Genomic DNA, 27,127 nt, shown 5'->3' with positions numbered 1-27,127 from the left:
GGCTCTTGAACCAGAACTGTAGAAGTCAATGGAAAGAACTTTCATGCCATCAACTGTTCCACAGATGGTGGAGCATCTAAGAACAAATACCCACTAAAACTGAATAAAGTGACTTGGTTTTTGTCTATGAGATCTGAAGCATTAATGGCATTCTCCCACAGTGAAGCTCTTTCAAAAATCATGCTCTGCTCCTCCAAGCATGTCTAAAGACTACACAATGCAGGTATTTATCTAGCATATGTGCTTCTTTGAAATGTGAAAAACAATAGAAGCAGTCATCAGTTTGAGGAGTTTTCTAGCCACACCAAAGTCACATTTTTAAAAAGCCATAAACTCATGATTGGGTTGGAAGACTGGGTTGGGTGATGCAATGAAAAAATAACAATGAAAATGACAGTGCTCTCTCCATATGTGCTAAAGTTGGGGGTGAAGGACCCCATAAATGTGTAAAAACTGCAAATAAAAGAATATTATTCCTTTAACCTAAGAGAACACCTCTGTAGGAATTTCCAGGTCCTCCAGTGAAACTCTATGGTCAGCATCTGCCAGAAGTTGATCAGCAAATCAAGCTGGAGGACCTACAAGTGCCCAGAGAAGTGTTTTCTCTAGGAATTTCTAAGTTCTCCAGCACATATCTACAGTCAACTTTCAGCAGAATTGCGCTAGAGGACCTTGAAATTCCTAGAGAGAACATATTAATCAAAACCACAAATAATCAAGTCCACAAAAGTCAAAGCTGCAAATGTGGACGATCGATTTTAATTTGAAATGAAATTAAAATAACTTATTTATTTTAACTTATTGCAGCCAAAGAAGACTAGGCTTTCTGTAGTTACCCAGAGGACCTTCTCATCGGCTGCTCCTAAACTTTGGAATGATGTGCCGGAGGAGATCCATCGAATCACAACACTTGACTACTTCCAGAAGGCTATTAAGACAGATCTCTTCTGGCAGGCATTTCCATATTGATAGACAGGCTCTCCCATTGCCCGATAACTGTGGTTGCTTTACTCATCCTACAATGCCTCATTTTAATGAGGGTTAATTTTAGATTGATTTTAGTAAACTGATTGTATTTTATGATGTTTTGTTTTTTAATTGGGGTTTAGGGAATTATGTTTAATGTCATTGTGATATTTTATGATTGTTACCCACCTCGATCCTTCAGGGAGAGGTGGGCTATAAATAAATTATATTATTATTTTTTTAAAATACAGTAAAATAAAACTATGGAAAAGAAAGACAAAAGGACAAAAGAGAGTAATGCTGTAAGGGAATAGCTCAAACTCAAAAGACCAAGTCCATGACTAGGGCAAGGTACAGACAGACAACAAGTGCCATGTCGGCATCAAAATTAGGGTTGTAGAGCGCGCGGCAACCGCACACTCTGCAACCCTAATACGTATGGAGGGCGCCATCTTTACATGTTACCATCTATACAGGGCGGCATGCACGATACAAGTGTGGCGCCACATCCACACCTCCAGGTGCCATGCTTGAGTTGTGAGCATGTCACTGGCGCTTTTAGCAAGTTCTTTTCGGAACAGAGGGAGCCCACGCAGTTTGGTTGCTGTGTGCTCCCTCTGGAGGGAGAATGGGCGGCTGCAGACTGCCCCTTTGGGGTGGTCTGTCCACCCCAATGATGCTATACTATGGTGGATGAAAAGGAGCCAAGATGATTAGGTGGGAATGCTGTGGGAGCATGTACAACGGTGGGGCTCTCAGTAAAAGGAGAGCTTAGTGCTAGATGTTTCCTAGGATGAGGCTGTGTGGGGACAGAATGATCTATTAATATTAGTCACAGAGACCACAAAAAGGTCACTTTCCACGTAATGAAAGCAATGATTCAAGCCAGGTAAGGCTTGAAGAGGGCTAAAGCTGATTAAGTGAACCATACTGTTATTCTGCAAAACTGAACTTTACCTGTTTCAAGTACTGAATTTCTAAAATCAGCACACAAAGATGGCTACCGATAAATTTCAAAATACAGTATTGTTTGAATATGTTACACAACAGAGAAAAAGATTTTTACATTGTAGAATATTTTCTATGTAAAACGCACAACAGTAGTACTGCAGTTTACATAAGAAACTTCAGTGATAAAGGTGGTCCGAACCCAAGTAATACTTCACCATCTCAACAGTTACAACAACAAAATAAAAATGTTATAAATTTCAGAGTTTATCTGCCTCCCAACTTGTTTCAGACATTAGTGTCACATTCTTGTGAAACATTTGCCCACACAAATCAGTGACCAACAAACCTGATACAGGGCTGTTAAAGTCAGACAGCAAGGCACCATACAATGACCTTTAGAAAGAATGATACTAACAGGTGGCTGGTGCTTAACAATAATTGTATTATGCTTCAACAATGAGGACAGCACATAGTCTTGTCATTTGCAACTAAAACAGCAGGAGTGTGGCAAAGCACTCCAGGTGCCTTCATACCCATAACCCCCCCTACAAAAAGAAAGAAAACTATTTGTGACCTACAGGCAATACAACTAACTGCTAATAACCTAATTGCCACTACCATTAAAATGTGATACTTCACACAATCCTCCACTTCAGTACCTCATAGTAAGTGCTGCCACTTACAAGGTATAAATCACGTTCCTGTTCAAATTAAAGGTTAAAAAAAAACAGGAATAAATGTATATTCAAAATGTATTATAAAGACCCTGAATTTGGGAGGGGGGGGGGAATATAAAAGCCCTAAGTGATTAAATCAATTGCCCTTACTAATTAGATTTCTCTACATCAGGCAGCTCAAGTTACAGTTTTCATTGACCTTTAACCCTGAAACAAGTCCCTGTTTTGACAGCTGAAGAGAGGCTGCAATCTTTTCCTCTCAAACAGGCTTGGGCCCTGATGGAGGCATTCCATGTGGTCAAAAGGAGAAGAAAAAAGTCACAGAAGTAGCCACCCAATAAACACACCATCTCTCTTTCTACAGGCTGTCATAATGTGCTGCAAGATGGAAGACATTACCACCGCTCTTCCCTGCCACGACCATCCCAGCTGTAAAAGAAGCTGGCACAGGGCACCTCTGTCTGAGCTGCATGCCAACAGTGTACTGGCACCCATGGAAAAGAGCCAAGGAGCAGATCAATTTCCTGTCAGCTGCAGAAAGTGCTGACACTTAAGCTGTTTAAAGGTTTCTCATTCTTCATTTGAAAAAAGAAAAGGCAGGTTCAATGACACACTGGCTTCCCAACTAGGCTACCATGTCGGCAACATATATAGACAGCCACACAGTCACCTTCATTCCACACAGAAGAATAAGCAGATCTCAGTAAATCATATATTTAGGGAAATAAATTTATAGTAACCTCCCAGAAGCAGGTTCTCACATCAAAATCTGATTTTGTATCAACCAGATTTTATTCATATACAATGCACCTGCGTATGACATAGAGCATATGCGTACATAGAGCATACATAGAGCATAAGCGCTATTCCATTTCCGCGGGGGGTCCGGAACGGATCCCCTGCATAAAAGAAGGGTACACTGTACTTAAAAACAAAACGCATGCATGAGGGGAGGATTGGCTCTAAAAAGCACTGGTAATTTTTGTTTATCAATAATGACCACTGAAGATTTGCAAAAATTCACCGCAAAACACAAGAAAATTGAAACAGTCAAAGAGTTCCATGCCTTGGTTAAAATAGTCATCAAAACGGAGACTGCAGTCAGGAAATCAGAAGAAGACTGGGATCAGGAAGGGCAGCTATGAAAGAACTGGACAAGATTATGAAGTGTAAAGTAAGAAACACTAAAGTCGAAGGCTTTCATGGCCAGCATCCATAGTTTTTTGTGGGTTTTTCAGGCTATGTGGCCATGTTTCAAGAAAGTTTCTTCCTGATGTTTCGCCAGCATCTGTGGCTGGCATCTTCAGAGAATGCTTTGCCTGGAAAAAGTTGAGTGTATATATACTGTGTGAGCCTGGGAATGCAGGAGTGATTTGCATGTGTATTCTGTGCTGATGGCCAGCCTTAGGCTGGGAGGCTAATGCAAAAGAGGATTAATGTCTGCTAATTGGTGATCATTATCTGCTGGGAAAGTCCCTGAGTCTGAATGGTTTCCCATTTACATTTGCTGAGTCCTTATTTTGCTATTCCTCAGGACTGGTAGCCAAATTTTATTCACTTTAAGGGTTTCTTCTTTCCGGTTGAAATTGTCCAGGTGTTTGTGGATTTCAATGGCTTCCCTGTGTTTCTTGACATGGTCGTGGTTGGCATGGTCCAGAACTTCAGTGTTTTCAAACAGTATTTTATGCCCAGGATGATTTGTGGCATATGGTTAGACTCAATCAGGGAAGATACAGGGTTGGGCCTGCAAGACCTGAGCAGAGAGCTTGAGGACAGGGAGACTTGGAGATGTCTGATCCACAGGTTTGCCTTGAGTTAAAGTCAACTTGAGGGCAGCTAACAACAACAAACAACAAATGAATGTTTTGCTTACACAGGGGCGCATGGACAAAGGCAACACAGTTAACTGAGAGCACCCATTTGAAGATTACATTTTTCTTGTGGTTAGTCTACACATAAATGTACTACATGCATTGTTGCAAATTTTCACACATTTGTATCAGTGATTAATTGTCTTCACTTTCCTGTGCAAACTTCCATCTGTTTGTATCAGTTCACCCTGCCTCTGCCATAAATGTGCAGGTGTCTGAATCCAAGTAGACACATTTCTGTAGATTTCTGGGGATTCTCCAGAAAAAACCAGTGAAGCCTTTTCCTGCAAAGTTTAAGGGGTTTTTCGACCCACCCACCCATCCCCGGCAAAAAGCCTGACTGCATTCTATTCAACTGAATGAGGAGTATTTTAACATGTAGTGTGTAGACTAGCCCTTGGACAGCTAACAGGACATACTTTACTAGGGAAGAAAATGAGCTATAATACCAAGTGTCATTTTAGGATGCATGGAACTGAAGGCGTCCTATATTTTATTTCAAGCATTTTACTATGCTTTTCATTCTATACAAAACACTCAAAGCAACAGAAATAATTTTAAATTCAATGATCAGCATCCTGTTATGGATATATAGATGAGTACATTAATCATATGTGTCTGTTTATTTTTTATCACTGCTGATGTTGGCATTATTATTATTATTATTATTATTATTATTATTATTATTAGCCTTTATTTATAAAGCACTGTAAATGTACACAGCATTGTACATACAATCTTTTTAATTAGACGGTTCCCTGCCCTCAGGCTCACTCACCCTCGCTGCAGTTGATAAAGCTGCCCACTTCTGTTGGAGTTCGCCAGGGCTCTGTTCTGGGTCCCCTTCTGTTTTCTCTCTACACACTGTCCTTAGGAAAACTCATCAGCTCTTTTGGCTTTTCCTACCATCTGTATGCCGATGACACCCAGCTGTATCTTTCTGCCCCAGCCCTTTCTCCAAGGCTTGAACAGCAAGTCTCGTCTTGCCTTACAGCTGTCTCGCAGTGGATGCGCCATTGGCGTTTGAAGCTCAAGATGTCCAAGACGGAGCTTCTTGTCTTTCCTCCTAAGCCCACCCTTCAACACTCCTTTTCTGTCTCTGTGGACAACATTTCCATTCAACCAGTCCAGCAAGCCCGCAGTCTTGGTTTTATCTTTGACTCTTCTCTGTCGTGTATCCCTCAGATCCAGACCACATCCAAGGCTTGTAGATACTTTTTGTACAATATTGCCAAAATCCGACCATATCTCTCCACCTCTACTGCCAAGATCCTGGTCCATGCCCTAGTGATCTCACGACTGGATTACTGTAACGTCCTCCTGGCTGGGCTTCCTCTTTCTCACCTCCGTCCTTTAATCTCTGTCCAGCATTCAGCTGCACGCATTATCACTTCCGCCCACCGCTCTGACCACATCTCTCCTGTGTTGGCATCCCTTCACTGGCTCCCCCTCCCTTTCCGCATTCAGTATAAGCTCCTGCTATCGACATTCAAAGCCCTCCATGGACTGGCCCCTCCTTACTTAGCAGACCTTCTTTCTCCTCACCTTCCCACCAGGGCCCTGCGTTCTGGTAGTCAAGGGTTCCTGTCTCAGCCCAGGATTTCCTCTGCCCCATCCCGGATTCGCCCCTTTTCACTTGCTGCCCCTCACTCTTGGAACCTTCTTCCCCCGCAAGCAAGAGCCATCACTTCTTTAACCAGCTTCAAAACGGAGTTGAAAACCATCCTGTTCAGAGAAGCCTTCCCAGGCATTGCATAATTATCGCTTACTATCTGATGTTCTTTTGTTGCCTGTTGAGAGTATGTATTTTCCCTGGAAAATGATTAACCTTCCATTTTGAAGCCAAGCTCTCCCTCCAGTCCATCTGCCTTGGTCCAGGCCTCGGAGGTAGAGAGGAACTGCTGGACCTCTTACCCTTTCCCGCCACCACTCCCTTCTCCTTCTGTGTCATGTCTTTTTAGATTGTAAGCCCGAGGGCAGGGAACCGTCTAACTAAAAAGATTGCATGTACAGCGCTGTGTAAATTTACAGCGCTTCATAAATAAAGGTTAATAATAATAATAATAATAATAATTATTATTATTATTATAATTATAATTCACCCTACTGTAGCCCTCTCTACAGTCATTAATATTTTGCAGGAAGTGGGAGGAGGGCAGCAATATTTGGCTATGCCCTCATAGGAAGATGTGAAGAGACTATCTTACCTGCTAATTCTTGTAAACCTTCTCATTCCCTGCATAGATTGGTTGTGATGAAAGCATCAGCAGGGTTTACAGTACTGTAGTTATGGGGAGGTGATGAAAGGGTCAGCATAATGGTAGCTGAAGCTACATTATATCAAACCATGTTGGATTAAGGCCAAAACAAAATTTACATTGATATACACACACACACACATCAATGTACTCATATAAATATACCGTATTTTCCAGCATATAAGATGACTGGGCGTATAAGACGACCCCCAACTTTTCCAGTTAAAATATAGAGTTTGGGATATACTCGCCTTATAAGACTACCCCTCTTCCAACGCACACCAAATAAAATTTTTAAAAATGTAAGATTTGATTTCAATATGTTAATTTTCATTCAAATGTTTATGACATGCAGGTACTTAGCAGGAAAACTTGTTGTATACAAAGCCTGGCTGGATTAATCAGCTCTCTCTGCCTGCCCAGCCCTCCCTGTCTCCAAGACTATCAGAGCAGTAGTGCAAACACTGCTCTTTTTCCATACCCCAGGCGTCCTGGATGCCTGCAGCTTGCTCCGCCCTTCACTTACACCTTCCCGGTGAGACACCCCCTCACCTCGTCATCAGGACTGCGTTAAGTCATTTCTTTCCACGAATCCTAGTGAGTGGATTTTCTTTTACCATACTTGTACAGCGCCGCCCTTGCTGCTTTCATATGGTTGCTGCATATGGTGAGGATGCAGCCATGGCCGTCTTTTAACTCCCCCCACCATATGCAGCAACTGCAGATTCTTCCAGTCTGGCTTGGAAGATTCAGCACCTGCCCTATAAGACAACACCCGGCGTATAAGACGACCCCTGACTTTTGAGAAGATTTTCCTGGGTTAAAAAGTAGTCTTATACGCCAGAAAATACAGTATATCAATGTACTCATATAAATATATTGTATGCTCCTACTATTTTTGCATATAAAAGCAAAAGTAACATGCTTCACAAAATATGTCAGCCCCAAAGACTCTTACCTGGATTTTAAAACCAATTGAAATTCAATCTCTTGTAACAAATGGGTAATCATGTCCTACAAACGTCTTCTTGGTTCACTAAACATATTCATGATTCTAAGCCAGCTGAGTATTGCAGAAGCTACTATTCTATGTCACATCCGTTCTTCAGTGAGTCATGAGAGCTCAGTGACACTCTCAGGAAAGATGACTTAGGCCTGTTACAGACTGCCAGAATAAAGCTGCTTCGGGTCTCTTTGGAGGTATGCTGTTTAAATGATGCATGCATCCTAAGAATCCGGAAGCTGCACCAAAGCTGCACTCCAGTGCTTAGGAATGGAGTGTGGCTTTGGCGCGACCTCCGGACTCTGAGGACCCATGCATCATTTAAATAGCATACCTCCAAAGAGACCCGAAGCAGCTTTATTTTGGCAGTCTGCAACAGGCCTTAGTTCAGTCTGTCACTTGTCTTCCTGATTTGAACTGTCAAAGACATACCATGCCTCATTGCAAGAGGGAAGCTTACTAAGGCCCGTTACAGACTGGCCAAAAGGGGCGGTCTTGGGTCGCTGCCGGTTGCAGTGCGGAGGAGCCGCAGCAGCCAAACCGCGCGACTCCTCGGCGCTGCAAAGAAGGAGTGCAGAAATTGCACTCCTTCCAGCAATCCGGAAGAGCCGCCGCAAGTGCCAAAGCGCGCACTCGCGACGGCTCTTCCGGGTTTAGACGTCCGGACGCTGTGCGTCCGTTACGTCAAGATGGCCGCGCCCATCTGTATAGGGCGCCGCCATCTTGCCGTACGGAATATGCGCGAGGGGCAAGGCGCGTCCGGAAGTGCCGCCCCTCGTGCGTATTCCTGGCGCAACGACAGTGCCGCTTAGGCCTGTCTGTAAGGCGCCTAACTGACTTTGGGATAGCCATTACCTCCCAACTAGACCTACAGTTAAAATTATTTTAATATTTAGAATCAGTACATGAATGCTTCAGACATACAACTTCTTTGGTTTATCAACATTGGCTTAAAGACTTCCTATTCTAAAAGTCCTAAATAAACACATTTAAACTAAGTTCTAGGGTTTTTGCTTTGTTTTACCAAAGTCATGGTTAACACCAGTATGCTATGTCATCTTTTAAACAGTGATATAAGTTGAGCCAGAAGGAACAAATTCTAGGAATTCTAATTCATTCTTACTCTTTCTGGCTACAGATAATATGAGCATTCAAATATATGTGATAAAATATGGTTAATTATAAAATATCAAAAGGAAACTATCCAAAGAGAATGAGTAATATACTAAGTCAAAAGCAAAATAAATTGCACTTTTGCTTTCCATGAATCAAAAAGATTCCTGTAACATTCACTTAATACTTATAGACCTGTTCTAAAGGAGACACATTCACATGCTCTGAACCTTGATGTGGAAAGTGATACTGTTCAGCAAAGGGCACTATTATTGTGGCTACAAAGAAATGCAATACTCGTAGCAGAATTCCAGAGATGCTTGCTATAAAAACACATTAACAAGACTAATGTATCACATCACTATTTGTCAAACTACACCTGAAAATGCAATTACTAAGCTTCAAATAAAATATATAAATACATACATATCACCAAAATTTTCAACTAGCTTGAACATCGGAATGACTGTGGCCTGGTACAGACCGCCCAAAAAGAGTGGACTGCCAGCGCCTTGTTTTGCTCCATGAGGAAGCCACAGCAGACAAACCATGAGACTTCCTCATGGAGCTAAAAGAACCCACAAAAAGCAGGTTCTTTTTGTGATGCGATACTGATGCCGCAGTATTGCATCATGATGTGCGGATGCTAAGCATCCTTCACGTCAAAATGGCGATGCCCATCTGTACAGGGCACTGCCATTTTGACATATGGAATACATCTCTAAGTGACGCCCCAAGGCAACCCTAGCAGGTCATCAAGACATGTGTTGTGGCCCATCTGTACTGGGCCTGTATTTACTTTTTACTAGCAGGAGCACCTAACATCACACTGACTTCTATTTACAGTGCTACCTCGGGTTACGAATTTAATTCGTTCCGCGGCGCCGTTCGTAACCCGATACATTTCGCAACCCGAAAAAGCCGCTGGAAAGCCGCTAGCCGCTAGCCGCGGTTTGAATTTCGCGCCGAAACGCGCCGAAAAGATTTTCGTAACCCGAAAAATCATTCGTAACCCGGAACAGTTTTTTTAAATCTAACTTTTTCGTACCCCGGAAATTTCGTAACGCGGTGAATTCGTATCCCAGGGTACCACTGTATACAAAAGTCAAAAACAATGTGAGAATCCCCCAAAACTGCACTGGAGGGCTGGACAATCCTTCAGAGTATGTGTTCAATATTGGCAAGCGATGTAGGGAGGGGGGGGGAGAGTAAAAAAATCCCAGTTTCACTATGACTGTAATTATTATTATTATTAACCTTTATTTATGAAGCGCTGTAAATTTACACAGCGCTGTACATGCAATCTTTTTAGTTAGACGGTTCCCTGCCCTCAGGCTTACAAGTAATGTAAGCAAGTAATGTATTGTTTAGTTTCTTTTCTTCAATAACTGCTGTTATTTATAATTTTAAGTAAAAGATCTATTATCTCGTATTTATGAGTCTACTATTTTTGCGAATTTGCTAAAACCAAGCATTACAGTCTTTCAACCGTAGTACTGAGAGACTGGAAACTAGGAATTACAATTAGATGTCCTAGATTTCGTAACAGTAATAACTACTCTTAGTAGTCTGCTGGTATTAATTAGTTGCAAAAAATAATTGGAGAAATTGACAATAAATTAACGTATTAATTGTAGTTGTACCTATTCCTCCATCTTGTAAGATAGGCTGAGCTAAGGGCCAATGACTTGCCAAATACCATACTGTGAACATCATAGGTGGATGCAAATCTAAACTTGGATCTCTCACACCCAGCCTCAACATTCTAGTCATTATACTACTGATCTTAAAAAGTAAACAGAAATGCCGATTATGAACCAAATCTTACATATGTCAGTGGACTTGGTAAAACTGTCTCCGAGCCATTTAAATCAATAAATGACCTTTCTGAAAACAACTGGTGTGTACCACTGAAATGTGTGCACAAAGGCACGCTAAGGTTACTTTGATCACCAACATTCCACCAGCTATATGTCATTGTTGCATTGTGGCCATCAACATAGTTATCATTCTTGACCAAAGAATTTATTAGTGTATTAGCTTGTGTTCACCATGTGCAAATTTTGCTCTTGAACTGCCGTGACAGGCCAAATACTTGAAATAAACAGATTGCAATCTTGCCCTCAATTAATCCACACATGTCTGCAGCCATGGACAGTATTTGCAATGTCTTCAGAAGGTGAGAAGACTCACAGCCATCTATGGCACAGATTATAAAGATATTTCACAACTAACAATGCTGGCTTTTTAAGCTTGCACCTTGGAACAATATAAATTACTGTAATATAAACTACAGCCAGCCCTCCATGTCCACAGATTCTACCACCCACAGCTTAAAAAACATTCTAGAAAATATATAAATTCCAAAAAGCAAGTCTTGATTTTGTCATTTTATATAAAGGACACTATTTTATTATACCTTTGTATTTAATGGATCTGGAGTCCTGGAACCAGAGAGTCCTGGAACCAAACCCTAGCAGATACCAAGGGCCCAATGTAACATAATAGACATAAACATGCATCACAAGCACAAATAATGTGAATTTCTATAAATTAGCACTATGATAAAATAGTAAACCTTACTACAGTTTCCTCATAAAAAACACAGTTTGATTTGTGAAGAACAACGAAAGATAGCAGCAAATACTCTGCCTCACCCTCACCCTCAGGTTAGTTGTAAATGGTTTATGAAGCATCAGAATTGCGGGACTAAGCAGACTGCCCCTTTGTGCTGGCTTGGGGGCGACATCAGAGTGCGGCGTTCAGATGTCACACACACTGTCACCACCCCAAACCAGTGTGACGCTGCCTGCCCAACCACACAGTGGCCAGCTTTGCAGCACTCTAATGGTGTGGTGTTTATATGCTGCACGCATATAAAGCTGTGGCAGCAGCAGAAAAGCTGGCTTTTTGCTGGCTCAAAAAGAAGTGGCAAAAAGATGGTTTGGAGGTGTGGCATGCAGTTGCCACAGCCCCAACCCGGCATTCGAAGGGGCAGCATCAAGCCACCCCTTCAGGGCCTTCTGTTTCAGCCCTGAATTTCCTCCAAGAAATCAAAAATTAGGAAGTCTACCGTTAACCACAATTTGAAAAAGAACTAACGAAACAACTAAACACTGTCCAAAAACCAAGAACAGATCTGGAATTCTAGTGGAACATCCATCCCTTTCTGATCACAAATATAAAATGGTAGTGCCACAAGAAAAACTTTAAATATTGACAGTTTGTAACTGACCAAGGCCACAACTATCTTAGAAGTACTTGTGGGTGAGGAATACCGACCCCACCTTAGGCCATATAAGGAATTAGCTGCCTTACAAAGAAAAGAATGTGTAAAAGGGAATGGGCTGGCAAGTGCTGACTGGTGGGAAAGAGCTGTACTGGAAGTGAGACTGTATAAAAGCTTGTCCCTGCTGTGGCCCTGGGTCCCGATTTCAGCACCCTAAAACGTTTTGGTTAAAATCTATTATAATAAAAGCTTATATTTAACCAAGAAATGACTGGTCGTTGCCTGCCTTTCAGACTGAGACTGTTCCCTAAAGGGAGGCTAGGGTGACAAGTTCAAGAGATTTGTAACTTCTCAATTCATATAAACCAAAGTACAGATACTAACACATCAGTCTACTATTACATATTTGTTTTTCAGTTGTCATCTATTACTCCATCACGACTCTAATAAAAACTAAACAATTAGTTAACTAAGTTGCTGAGCAGGTGAGCTTTCTGCCTCACCCACTGCAGCTCAATCTAGGAACTTATCAATTATAACCATGTGTGGTTGGAAACAAGTTCTCAAAGAATTTCTAGCCTAAGGCTTATGGTACTAGAATCTGACAGCTGCTGCTGTTATTGGTCCTCTCCCTTTATGAAGTCTGTGCTCCTCTCATTTCATAAAATCCCTACAGCCAGGCTCAATTCATTTAAATTGTCAAGATGTAATGGCACAGGAAGTACTTAGGTCACATATTATTTTTCCAAACAAATTGCTGCAGCTACACAGGAACATTGAATATGTGTACAACCCCTAAGATAATGTAAAATCCAGATCTTACCATATCACTGCATTTAGTGTTAACACTAGCAGGAGGAAAGAACCAAAATAGACAAGGAGTCTGTTTGCCTAGTACCTAAGACCCACAATCTGTACAAAAGGTATCTATCCCAGTCTCAAGCAACATACTACATGAGTAGGGAGAATTGAAAATAACCATTGTATAATTTACAGTTGGCCCTTCTTATACACAGATTTTTTATACACGGATTCAAGCATACACGTTTTGAAAATGTTCCAAAAAAGTATAAATTTCAAATATCCAACCTGGATTTTCCATTTTTTATAATTTTATTTAGTTGACCTGTACAGGGGCTTGTACAGATGATATTACAGTGGACCCTTGTTATATGCTGGGGTTTGGTTCCAAGATCCCCCGTGTATAACAAAATCCATGTATGCTCAAGCCCCAATAAATATAATGACATAGCAAAATGTTATACACGGGGGATCTTGGAACCAAACCCCAGCGTATAACAAGGGTCCACTGTAATATCATCTGTACAAGCCCCTGTACAGGTCAACTAAATAAAATCCAATGCTAGGTCCCAGAAAACTAGGATTAGCAGTAAGGAATCCAAAACAATCTTCCATTTCCGACAAATTTAAGCTCATTCAGCCTTGGTGATGAAAGTATACCTGATTTCCTGTACTTCCTCTACCCAGCACAACCATACTATTTTTGGTTCTATTTTTCCCATTTGTAATTTTCAAATATATATATACACATCAGAACTGAAGTTTGTAAGAGTCGTTCTGATATTTTACATTGACATTTCTTTATCTGACTAACTTAATTCATAACAAATATTAGGTATGAAAAAACACTAATTCATCTTACTATTCTAACTATTTGCACCTTGAATTCTAATCTTTGAACAAGATCTCTAGCTTACTAATATCAGACAGCAAAAAGACTGAGGCCTAACTGAAAGGGAAATTTTCCAAAACTGTATGCCATTAAGTCAAAAGTTTCATATCACACAGTATAAATTTAATAAGCAGACTCATTACATGAAATTCTACGAACAAGACTATTAATAAATGATTAGTACAACTGTTCTCAATTGACACACATATACAAGCACTAGAAAGAAATTTGCAGACAGAGAGAAATGATGGAACAGATGGACACAAAATATAGGACTTCACTTAACAGGCAAAAGGGCAGGGACAAATACCACATTAGTACTGATACTTGATAATTGCGATAATCTACTATCATGCATGCCTTTCATGCTCCCACCCAGTAAATGAAGTTGCCTGTCTTGGCAAAGAGTTAATTTCCTCACTATGAAGAGTAAGACAATGCAGCACTGCTATTCATTTCACAAAAGACTAGCTAAATACAATGCAACTGAATTCTCCCAGGATCTACTAAAACACTTTGTGTTTAAACCTCAAATGTCCTTAAATGAAAAGAGGGGAAGAGAGAAATAGTAATGACACCAACTCTAGGATGAAGCTCAGACCAATAAAACTGATTCTGAACAAGAAAATAAGAGTTGCACAATGAAAAACTGGAACCATTATGAGTAGTAATATTACAGCACAGTGATTGAATTCAAAGATACCAGGTAAGAGGTCAAATAAGTATCTACATAAAATTGAATAACAACTCTAGCAACAAAGAAAAGTGTACTAAAATTGTTCTTTAACACCATTTTAAAGGGAAGTATTTCAATTGCCAAATCGACATATAGACGTGTATATACGGTAATACATATACAGAAAATCAGTATTGGTCATAGTTTTACCAACATTGATTATAATATGTGAAAATATACTAGGGGTGTGAGCCTGGGTATTAATTTTCTAAAAGTCTTGAATCATGATCAATGAAAATCATTTTTCCATGTTGTATGTGTTTTATGATTAGAAAACAACGTTAACACAATCCATGCTAGTTTAAATTTTATTGTAAGATTGGTATAGATTATTTTTTGTTAGACCATTCTAGTACTTCCAAAAAGTAAATAAGTAAATAAATATTTTAAAATCCTCAAAACATACAAACATACATGCAATGGTAATCCTCTTAATGAATCTTCCCAAGAAAGCCCTAGGATAAGAAGGCACGTACAGTAACAAAACAACAAAGCCATGACATCTTAACCAAGTTACTCTGAAATAACTGTTATGGAAATACAGTAAAAATGTTTTAATATAATGAAACAGGATCTCATGTATAAGTCAAGGGCATGTTTTGGGACCAAAATTATGGATTTTGATATGACCCAAGGATAAGTCGAGGGTAAAACTTAGGAGCATCTAACAAATGATGTAAAGGACAAAGCAAAGGAAAACAATGCCAAAGAACTTACAAAATTCCAGCAAGCGTAACTGTTGGTGCTCACACTAAAGGCTGGATGGGTGAGAATAGAGGAGGTCAGTAGTTCCAGTACAGATTATATTCTTGCCTTTCACCAGGAGATGGTTCTTTTTTAAAAAATAAGAGTTAAAGTACAGTACTCACATGGACCTATGGATAAGTCGGCTCATGGTTTTTGGGTTGATTTTTTCACCTAAATTTCTAGACTTATACATGAATATATACAGTATATAAAACTCACTTCACTTGGGCTAGAACACACTTAGTTTGATAACGCCAAGTTTTCCAGTAAAGTTACACAGTTTTCGAGTTGGAAGTTTTGTGCCCGCTTCCTTCAAATGAAGCAACAACCACTGGCACCTTAAGTATGCCCACTACCATGCTGAGACAGTGCAGTCCTCAATAGGAACTCAGTGGTACTGCAGCAAGGAGGAAAGAACAACCCTCTAACTCTATATCTCATATTATTCCCTGTAACAAAAACAACATTATAAACTTGTTAGGTCAAGGATAAGTAAAGCTCAGTTCTGGCACTGCATATCACCCCAAATACTATTTTATGGCCTCCACCAATGCATGCGTGCGCGCGCACACACACACACACACACCACTCTTCTGTCTTTGGGCCTTGGACCATTCTTTTTCAGGTAAAAGATGAATTGCCCCTTCTGGTAGTCTGTGCTGGTCAGGACTTATCTGGAGTACTGCATTCAGTTCAGACTGATATGGACATCTTGAAGTGAGTTCAGACAAGGGCAATAAGGATGATAAGAGGTATTGAGAACAAAATGTATGAGGAAAGGTTGAAGGAGCTGGGCAGGTTCAGCTTGATGAAGAGAAGACTGAGGGGTGACATGATTGCAATCTCTAAATACCTCAAGGGTTGCCTGAGAGAAGAAGGGAGCAGGCATGTTCTCTGCTGCCCCAGAGGATAGGACAAGATCTAAATGACTAAATTTACTCAAGCGTAGATTTCAACTGAACATTAGAAGGAACTTCTTGACAGTAAGAAGGGTTCAGCAATGGACCCAATTGCCTAGGGTCTTCTTCTCTTGATGTTTTCAAAGGAAAAAAAAATCTAGACAGCTATCTGGTGAAGATGTTTCAGCTGGAGATTCTGCATTGAGCAAGGGATTGGGCTTTATGGTCCATGAGGCCCCTTCCAAGTCTATGACTATAACTCTGGTTTGACTGAGTGAAAGGTTTGGAAACCATCACCGGCCACTACAAATTTTGCTCTAGTTTAACTGAGTCAGCTCAAGCACTATAATCAGTATCTGCTAGATCATGACTATCAAACCTCCTTTCTCCTGGGTCAGCATGGCCTTGACCATGAGCCAAATTAATTTTATGGTCCTTGTTAGCAGCATTGTCAAATGTTCAGAGCAACCCAGTGGCATAGAAAGAGTTCATTTATATTTATTAGTAATAGCACCAGCAGTAATAGTAGTAATAATAATAATAATTCTTACCCGCATCTCCAACAAATGTACAACATCAGTTAAAAACAGACATCAATTTTTTAAAAATTATGTATTATATATTAAAACAATCCACATTTAAAATACATCATTTAAAAAATTACAATTTAAAAATCATTTGCATAGGCCTGCCGGAAAAGTCACTGGTCTAGGTTAGGGTTGGGGAACCTATGGACCTCCAGGTTCTGATGAACTACCATTCCCATCATGCCTCACCACCAGCCAAGCTGAAGGAATCTGAAGATATAAACTGAACTGGATTAAAATTTGTGGGCTGTAGCCAATGGGAATGTGTGGTATGCTCTGGGGGTAGGTGGAAACATGAAAGTCTGTGTTTCAGTCTCTACACACCCACATACCACCCACACTTGGTCAACAAGATATGGTGATATTATACTATTGCATATCTAGCTACTTCTAGCAAACAGAATACACAGTTCAATCTACTTTCTATACTTCTCTGGAGATTTGCTGTCAGAAACAGCAAATAAGTTAATATATCTTAGGTTTGGTGGCCTTTTTGTGTGTGGGGGGGGGGGGCTTTTACTCTATGCACATGCCACAGAATGTTTCTCCATACGAAAAAAACATGAATACTGAATAACCCCTTCTCAATATCTAGTCCTTCATGGACAAAGAAGTATGTATGCTGAAAGAGCATTTAGTCATCATACATGTTGCTTAATGCTTGAAATGGCTGTTTCTATGAAACAAGTTTCAGTCACTAATGTTCTATTAAAAAGTGAAGAATAAAATGCTTTACAGAAGCCATACTTTGTGTGGTACCATAAACTAGACTTCCCTAATAAGGAGTTCTCCAGATGTTTTACACTGCACTTCACCACTCCAGGTAACATGTCCAGTGGTGCAGAAACATGGGTGCTGAAGTTCAAAACATCTGGAGGACACTAGACTGGGGAAAGCTGCCTCAGTCTTATGCAATGAATTAAGCAAATACAAATTAGTAAAACCCATTTTTATGTTATGTACTTCAATATAGGAAATTTCAGACAGAGATAAGTATAATTAGCACTAATGTTTAGTGACCAGAAGTGTTTTAATTTTGTTAATGAACACAAGATCTCTATCGCCATCTAGTGAAGTGTCTGAATAATTATCATACTACTGTTACACAAATTAAAAACTACCGAACAAAACAAAAGACAATATGATATGCATTCAGCTTGAGACGTTCTGCTAAGAGCCTAACCCTAACCCTATGTCTTATTCATTATTACATTATGCCATCAACCTGTTCAATAATTATGCAGTGACAAAACAAGGAAATGTCTAAATGGAAGATTATTATTATTGTAACAATTTTAAACGGTTTGATTTGTGAGCCGCCTTGGGTCCTTTTCCAGGAGAAAGGCAGCACAGAAATGAAATAAATAAATAAATCCATCCAGTCTATTGGTTTTGGTTCAGAAGCAGTTGTGAGTAGGAAAAGAAAGAGAAAGAACATAAATCAATGCTTTCAGTATTAAGTATTACATGAAAATTATTCATGAATCAACAGGTTTTTATAAAATGCAAGTTTTTGAATAAAAAAATCTAATTATATGGCAATTACACATTCCCTTTTGAATTAATCTTACCAAGAAAACCCTGATAGGTTTGTCATAAGGTCACCATAATTTGGATACTATTTGAAGAACCACAACAGCAAAAAAATACCCTAAAGGCACCAGATCTCTTGAAGGAGAGAGAGAGAGAGGCAGGCGAGGTCCAAGTGCCTTGCCTAGAAGAAGACTAGCCCTCCCTTCAGCCACCATCTTGAAGGAGAGAGAGAGAAGCAGGCGAGGTCCAACTGCCTTGCCTCAAAGAAGACTAGCCCTCCCTTCAGCCACCATCTTGAAGGGGAGAGAGGCAGGCTAGCTCCAACTGTCTGCCTGGAAAAAGCAGAGTCCTCCCTCCAGTCCATCTGCCTTGGTCCAGGCCTCAGAGGGAGAGAAGAATGCTGGACCTGATCCCCTCCCCCCCCACCATTCCCTTCTCCTTTTGTGTCGTGTCTTTTAGATTGTAAGCCTTTGGGCAGGGAACTGTCTGGTTAAAAAATAATAAATGTAAGCCGCCCTGAGAGCCATTAGGGCTGAAGGGCGGGATATAAATACCTAAATAAATAAGATCCCATCTAATATTAGAAGCTAAGCAAGAGTTAGCCCCAGATACTACTTGGATGGAAGACCACCAACAGATACCAGATGCTGTAGGATATATTTCAGAGGAAGAAACTGGCAAAATCACCTCTGAGCATTCCTTGCTTAACCCTATGAAATCCACAGGGTTGTCACAAGTCAACAAAAGACCTGAAGGCATACACACAAACAATAGTACATTAGTAAAGTTATAATAAGCAATGGTCACAGGCTGTGTTTTTGTTTGTTTGTTTTTTGTTTTGGTTTTTTTGGTTACCTAACCTACAATTTCCCACAAAACAGCATTAAATGTTTGATGATCTATATATACTGTATATATTAGTCTATAAGTCGAGAAATTTATGCCCAAAATTGACCCCAAAATCCCAGGTCGACTTATTTACAGGTCAGTATGGTAATGTGATAGCAGCTCTTTCAGATTTTCCCATGCAGTCAGGAGAGCAGTTTCCTTCTCTTTTGAGCCAAGCAGAAAGAGTCCTGGGTGATTAACTGCTTTTAAACAAACAGTCCCTCTTCTGCCTGCACTGTCATGGTCTGGGGAGTGAAGAATGAAACAAAAAACCTAAATTAAAAAGCCTCTTGCTGCAGGCATACATGCACACACTGAAGAAGCCACCAAGTTTTACCCTCGACTTATCAATGGGTCATAGTAAAATCCCTAATTGTGGTCCCAAAACCTGCCCTCGACTTATGCATGAGGTCGACTTATAGTCCAGTATATATGGTAGTTTGTTTCTATATATTGGGCCCACCATAGCCCACTCCTACTTCAAATAAAACAACTCTTTCAGCCATAAAACCTACTGAATTTAGTGGTGAAAAAAATGACTGTAGAGAACACGATTTTGCTGTTTCTCTCTCAGCTGCACAAAGCTGGAAATTGCCCCCCCCCCCCCAAACTGACCAGAATATTGTTTCCAGTTCCTGAAAACAGCAACAGGGTGGACCATGTGGGGTCAGAAGGTACCAAAACCATTTGGGAGCACTCCAGATTTTAAAAAATATCTTTATTATTAACATTTTATTTATTAATTAAAATATTTATATCTGCCTTATAGCTAAAGATTTCAGAGGAGGTTACAATAAAATCAATTTAAAATAATAAATAATAACAATAATTTAAAAAATAAACAGTTTATAATTAAAAACCACATTATTTTCAAACTAGTTAAAACAATTTTAAATAGGATTAAATGGCAGCCTGGATAAATCAGCTGGTATGAAGGCTGTAATGAAAAGCCAAGTTTCATCTTGGCACTGAAACGATCCCAATGTTGGCACCAACAGGGTTTTCAGGGAGAGGGAATTCCACAACTGGGGTATCACTGTAGAGAAATGCATTCTCCCACAATGCATTTTCCCTACTGGTGGGAACACAGGATAGTCCATCCAATAGATCTCAATTCTCAGCTAGGTACATATCAGGTGTTCCCTCATTTAGTGCTTTAAATGTTATCACCAACATCGTGAATTCAGACCAGAAATCTATTGGCAACCAGTGCAGTTCCATCAGAATTGGTGTTATATGGTATTGGAATGGAGCTTCAGTGAGCAGTCTAGCACTAGTATTTTGCACTAACTGCAGTTTCTGAGTCATCAAGGTAGCCCCATGTAAACACATTGCAGGAGTCTAATCGAGAAGTTATCAGTGCATGCATAACTGTGGCTAAGTCAACTGTGAAAGATAAGTAAGTACACCAAACTTCACTTTGCCTAAAACAGATGGGCAAAATGACATGACTTCAGACCGCATTGGGGACGTGCCATTTACACTGCACACACCCCGAATGCAGCCTGAAGCTGCGCTGAGGCTGCATCAATGAAAAAGAACTGGGCCAAAAAAGAGTGGATATAATTCACTCCCGACGGTGTCCTGGTTCGGGAATGCAACAGCAGCCTGCATCAGGAGCAGGCCTATGCGGTCGCTGTGGACCTGGCACAATTAGCACCAGAGCAGCCTCACTCAGCTCCTTTGGGCCTGTCTGCATGATCCCATACTTTACTAATTTCATGATGATTTAGTCTTTGCATCCAGTTACTTTCTATAAAAAAAGTTTTATTAACTCTAATGTAGGACTGGGAAGAGATTACATTTCAGTGACAAGTTGCACATGTGCGTGCGCATGCACGCACACACACGCACACACAATAAACACCATATCAATCACTACTGACTCACCTCTCTGCCTTTGAAAGTCACCAGAGCAGCAAGAGGCTTTGCATAGAATCTGCTGTAGGAAAACCCTAGGCATCCATACATGCTATTAGCTGTAAGCTTCAGCGCCTTCTGTCTGATATCATACTGAAAAGAAATATAGAGACTTGTCACAACATGCAGTTACAAACTTCAGATATTGTCCCATATCCTCCCTTCTGTCTCAGACTCTCTTCTAGTCATGGGGAGCTTGTGACCAGAGCAGGAAAGTGCCCTCAAAATTTTGTAATGAACTGCCTCATCACCAGTGTGGTATTGTTGATTTGAGGCTGAAATTTAAAGGGTAGAGAAAAATTTCATCTCTTCCAGAAATAACCACCAAATCACTGTTTCTTCTTCACTATTAGGAGGGAAACAACAGGTGCATCTGTACATAGATCACCAGGCAGTGGGGAAGATGAAAGCTTACTATGAGACTGTAATCCTTCCTGCCCGCTTTTTGGGGCAGTTGATGGGAAAAACCCAGGATATGTGAGTTTCACCAACCAAGAGAAAGTGTGTTGACTCCCTGATGTTCATGGGCCACCCAAGGAGTGGCTGAGCACTGCACATGGAATGAAAACTAATGCAGCCTCCTTACCACCCATGTGTGCTGTACAGAGGCACTTTGCTCTAAGTCTGATTTACTCCCTCTGTTTTGTTGACTTGCTATCAAATGACGTTCTAACAATAAAGGGAAAACAGAGGTACAGTGTGCCTGTGTTATACGTGGGCATGCTATACACGGCTTCCAACATATGCTGGAAGCCGTGCTGGAAAGGCTTCTCCCGCGCCCCGGAAGAAACAATGGGGTACACGCCAGGTGCACGCCACAGGAATGAGCCCCATTGTTTCTAATGGGTCTTGAGTTTATGCGGTATTTTCCTTACACGGCAGGGTCCAGAACGGATCCCCTGCGTAAGGGAAGGGCCAACCGTACATAACTCTTCCTTTACTGTCAAGTTTAGAGGCTGAAAATTCTTTACTTACTGTATGTTGGAAAGAAAAAGGTGTCTTTGTTTTTAATGTTAATAACATGATAACTTTCCTTGCATAAGAAATTTGCCAAAAGTAATGGCTAATTTCTTTAAAATGTATCATTTGTGTATCAAGTAAAAATGAATATATGTTTTTAGCCATCCAGACATTGTTGCTCTCTTACTCAATTTGTTCTAGCAACAGAAAGACAGAAACAATCTATCTAGCTACAGATATCATGTACTCTTTTCAAGAAAAACTGGAAATATAATTACTCTTTCTTAAATGTAAATTTCTCTTATCATGACCCACATCTAAAACAGTAAGCAATTAATTTAAAAGTTGTTCCATGTTCTTTCACCATTTATTCTGCATTCAAACTACAGCGTTTGAGGAAAGTTATGCAATAAAGCAACAAAAAGCTTTACTGTTAAACATACCTGTAAGTAGAGGTCAGAATTTAAATCTGGCTGTTTCATCAACTGCTTCACCTGACGCCTTCGTTCAACTAGCTTTCTGATCTCCTTAGGCAAAATTCCCATGTCTAGAGATGAATCTGGTAATTCAGGAATTTCTTCTTCTCCATCCTGTGATTCAGTTTGATATGTTAACACAACCAAACAGATTAGTTCCCTAAGTTGTTATTACTAAACCTTCAGTCAGCAAATGTTCCAGAGCCCTGGATCAAAAAAATCCTAATGATTAGTCCAGAAGCCATGTCTTCCTGGGCTGGGCCAACAGATTGACCATGCAAAAGTTAAAAATGTAACTAAACTAGCAAAATGTTAACAGCAGATAAAAATAAACCATGTAATAAAGAAACAATATATATTTTTATTTCTTTAATATTTGATTCAGTTACATATTTATTAAAGACAACTACCACATGAAAGACACTTCCCCATCCAGCTATCAGACCTCAAAGTCCTGTTAAAACAGAAAGGCCATTAGCTGCTTATGGAAAAATAGTGAGGACTATGCTAGCCTAACCTCTCCGGGAAGAGGGTTCCAGAGCCCAGGAGCAGCCGGTGAGAAGGCCCCCTCCCATGTTCCTTCCGAATGTACCTGTGAAAGTAGTATGACAGAGAGCAGGGCCTCCCTAAAAGATCTCAAGACATGGATAGGCTCATATAGGGAAATGTATTTATTTATTTAATTTATATTCTTCCTTTCTCCCAATAATGAGACTCAAGGCAGCTAACAACAGATTTAAAAACAATACAGACTAAAACTATACAGTCATTAACAAATATTTTAATTTGTTAATTAAACCATTACACGTCAAAATTCATTAAAAGTCCGCAAAACCTTTCCTAAAAGATTTTAAAAACAGCATCACTGATATGGTCCTCCTAATAAACTAGACCTGTTACATCCATTTTAGAGCTGAATTATCTGATCCAGAAATGCTGTACAACAATTTTCAATCCCATCTTCCCCAAGAAAGTGGTATTCAACATTAGTCTATAAGTAACTCAACCATCACTAAATAGTGGTGAATTAATTCCCTGAATTAATGTCTTATTGCTATCCTCCTTAGGCAAATATGACACCCCTTGAGCCACCAAGGAAATACTTCTGATCTCAAGCAGAAACTTTTAGGCTCTCCCAAAGTTCACATGTACTATCAAATTAAACACATACCTCTGTCTTTTTGTGCAGACTGGAAGATACTCTGTGAACTGTTGTAAAGCAGATATTAAACTCTTGAATAATCGAAGGGTACAAACTATTGAAGTCTAAAAGCAAAATAAACTTGTCATAAAAACCTGAAATGAGAGAGAGAGAGAGAGAGAGAGACTATTTAACTCACGCTGACTACTATACAGCAGAGATGGTGACGATCCTGACCACAGGCTACAAGCAGACCTTGGACCCCTTTTGCTGCACGTGAAGCCCCCTCCCATTCTCCAAGTACGACAGCCACCAAAAGAAAATTAATTGTATTATTTTTGGATAATTGTCATCCCAAGACACAAAAACACACATCCTCACCTACTACTAGCCCAAATATCTCCATTTTTGTTTCAATCTTTCCTAAAATGACAACCAGAAGTGGCACAATATCACTTTTGGTGATCATTCTGAAAGGGACTTGGATGAGAAACAGAGATATTTAGCTGTGCTATAGTTATGTGCCTCTGTGACATACTGAGCAGGGGATGAACTGGTCCTCAGTCCCCGCACAGTTGCCCAGCACACTATAGAAACTGCATGACAAAACAATATCTTTATTAGTACAATGTGAAAGAATAGCAGAATGAGGAGGGGTGATAGGAAATTATCTGAGGCAAGAAAAAATAGTGACTTCATTAAGAAGTTTGCTGTCAGAACATTAGCTTACATTCTTTCAAAAATTCTTCCATACAGCCCTTCACTGGCAGGCAACAATGATGTCTCAGAAATGGAATCATCCAACTTTCTTGACTATCCAAAAATAAACATACACATTTTATAGAAAACAACCACAGGTAGCTGTGTTGGCTATATATGGTGGATTGAATCCAACATGAAGGGCAATGGGCTCACAGCAATGCGAGGCTGCAGAGGATGGGACATTGATAACCAGGAAAAAGGGGCTTACAAAGCCCTTAAATTTGAGTGTGTCATTCAAAGGAAAAAAGAAAGTGACCTTGATAAAGCCTCTTGAAGCCATGATTTGGAGACTATGGCACTAACACAGACTAGGATGCCAAGTAGTCTGGGGCTGAATGTCCTCTTTAACAGAGTATGAAATGGACAATCTGTAGTCAGCAACGAGATGGTTGGGAAGTCCATCCACAGAGAGAGAGCCTAATGACATCGAAATGGAAAGGAGCTCTAGTAGTAATTTCTGGGACAGAGGTGGACACCAGAGAGGAGGAATGTTACCTCATTCAGTCACAACAAATTTGAGGCAGAAAGAAATGAGAAGATTGCAAAGTCCAATTGCTGTGACCCATGGGACGCGCTGTATCTGAGTGTAATATTTCAGGCTATCAGTATGAAGCCTACTGATCCGAGACACAGCCAGAACAACCAAACTGATAGGCCAGTGGTGGCGAACCTATGGCACGAGTTCCAGAAGTGGCACTGAGAGCCCTCTCTGTGGGCACATACACCATCACCTCAGCACAGCGTTCGCCAGAGTTTGTTACTAGAAAGACAGAGAGACATGGCACTTTCCAATAAATAAGTGGGTTTTGGGTTGCAGTTTGGGCACTCAGTCTCTAAAACATTTGCCATCACTGTAATAGGCAAACATTGTGGCAGGAGTGACATGGTGTCAATACATCATGGATGGACCCTGGGAACGAAGTTTTGCAGAGCAGCGGAGCTGGACTAGATCTGAAGCGCCAGAAGTCCAATTCCTAGCCAGGTATGTAAAACACTAGGCAATATGCCAGAAACCATCCTAATGTCACCCCTAATGCTTAAGAGGAACGACTGAAGCTGTAGCATTAATGCACTGCAACACGCTAGCATGAACAGAGGGGTCTGGAGACCATATAACGGTGGGTCGAAACCACTTACCATATAGGTCCAGGACATATAATGGAGCATGAAGTATGCTGTGACAGGGAGTAACAATTGCGGGAAACACAGGAGTCTCCTTATGGGGGAGAATCCCCAGGAATTTTGCAGACTGAATAGTTAGCCTTGTCAAGTGATGTGGGTGGAGGTCAGAAATATTGCCACCTCACCCAATAGACGCCTTGGACCAGAGAAACAGGATATTATGACATCAATTGGCCAGGAGAGATGGGACAGGTATGTACATCCCGATCTCTCCAAGTATCCAGAGAGGTGGACAGAACTTTAAATGGAGGCTTGAAACGGAGGGATGTCCCCAGAGGGCATTCCTGCCCAGAATGGAAACTGAAAGAAATTGAAGAAGTTGTTGTATGCCACCTGCTCCAGGGGAGAGAGTGGGATCAACTAGAACTTCTTGGAAAGACATGAGCATGGAAAACAGACATGTATTCCTCACCATATATAGGGCCCACAGTAAATGGCAAAAGTGCCTTAACTGACATTAGCACTGGGAGGTGTAAACCCTTTCCCTGTGAATGATGGCGCTGGTATCAAAGCCCCCCATGGAGGGGAAAAGACAACCACAATCACGCTGATACCGAAGTACAATGGTATTATCTCTCTTTTTTATAGTTTTCATAATTTTTTATTATTAAATAATATTCTTAATATATACAATATGTATAATATTTCCATATATATACATTCTATTACTTTCTATTACATTTTAACAAATTATTTTATATTCCCCTCAGTGCCCCCTTCCCTGGAGCCGTTTCCATCCTTATATTCTATCCAGAATTCCAGTTCATCTTGTGGAGGTAATCTTCCATCTTCTTTTCTCAGTATTTTCTCAATAAATTCTTTACAAATCCCCTCAAAGTCATTTCTTTTCCATAGTCCTTTTTTAAATTTCAGTTTACCTGTCAATTTATCATTAATGGCTAATTTCCATATCTCTTTCTACCAATCCTCCACCTCTACATCTATTTTTGTTTTCCAACACCTTGCTATTATTAATCTCGCTGCTGTGAGCAAATTTGTTATCAAATCTTTTTCTTCTTTTTTCCATTTCTCTGAGTTATATAACAATAACAAAACAATACTCAGTCTTCTATCTATTTTTATATTCATAACATTTTCTATTTTTATATTCATAACATTTTCTATTTCTATTATCATTTCTCCCCAAAACTTTTGGACATATTTACATTGCCACCACATATGCATATATGACCCTACTTCTGGACAGCCTCTCCAACAATTTTTTGAATTATTCTTGTTAATATTATGTAATCTCACTGGAATCAGGTACCATTTCCAAATCAACTTATAATAATTTTCTTTTATCCGAACCGTTAAATTTTTCAAGTGTCTTTGTTCTCAAATTCTATCCCATTCCTTATCATTTATTTTGCATCCTAATTCTTCTTCCCATAATCGCTTTAAAGTATTTTCTTTTATTTTCCCTCCTTTATTTCTTCATCAAAATTTTATAAATTTGACTAATGATTCTTTTTATGTTCTCATTTTCTTCAATTCTTCCTTTCTGAATTATCTGTTAGAATTGTGTGTGCTTT

General features: G+C 40.1%; 1 protein-coding gene across 7 annotated transcripts in view; it reads right to left on the bottom strand.

Moving 5' to 3' along the window:
• LOC149319471 (DNA polymerase alpha catalytic subunit-like) overlaps positions 1-27,127 on the bottom strand; it is a 331,773-nt gene that overhangs the window by 232,114 nt on the left and 72,532 nt on the right. For all 7 annotated transcript variants that reach the window (XR_016280201.1, XR_016280203.1, XR_016280202.1 and 4 more), the window contains exons 24-26: positions 23,679-23,803; positions 22,475-22,621; positions 21,042-21,164 (exon numbers count right to left, since the gene is read on the bottom strand). Coding sequence is in view for 4 of the 7 variants with exons in the window: in XM_089511788.1 (XP_089367914.1) it covers positions 21,042-21,164; positions 22,475-22,621; positions 23,679-23,803 (395 nt within the window). In the remaining 3 variants the exon portion in view is untranslated. The remainder of the gene's footprint in view (positions 1-21,041; positions 21,165-22,474; positions 22,622-23,678; positions 23,804-27,127) is intronic.

This window comes from Sceloporus occidentalis, unplaced genomic scaffold (genome assembly GCF_023333645.1).
Source record: "Sceloporus occidentalis isolate IW3139 unplaced genomic scaffold, rSceOcc1.0.p SCAF_2, whole genome shotgun sequence".
In the NCBI taxonomy this organism is placed as follows: Eukaryota; Metazoa; Chordata; class Lepidosauria; order Squamata; family Phrynosomatidae; genus Sceloporus; species Sceloporus occidentalis.
The sequence above is the reverse complement of the archived record's forward strand: the minus strand, read 5'-3'. Positions and strand labels throughout refer to the sequence as shown.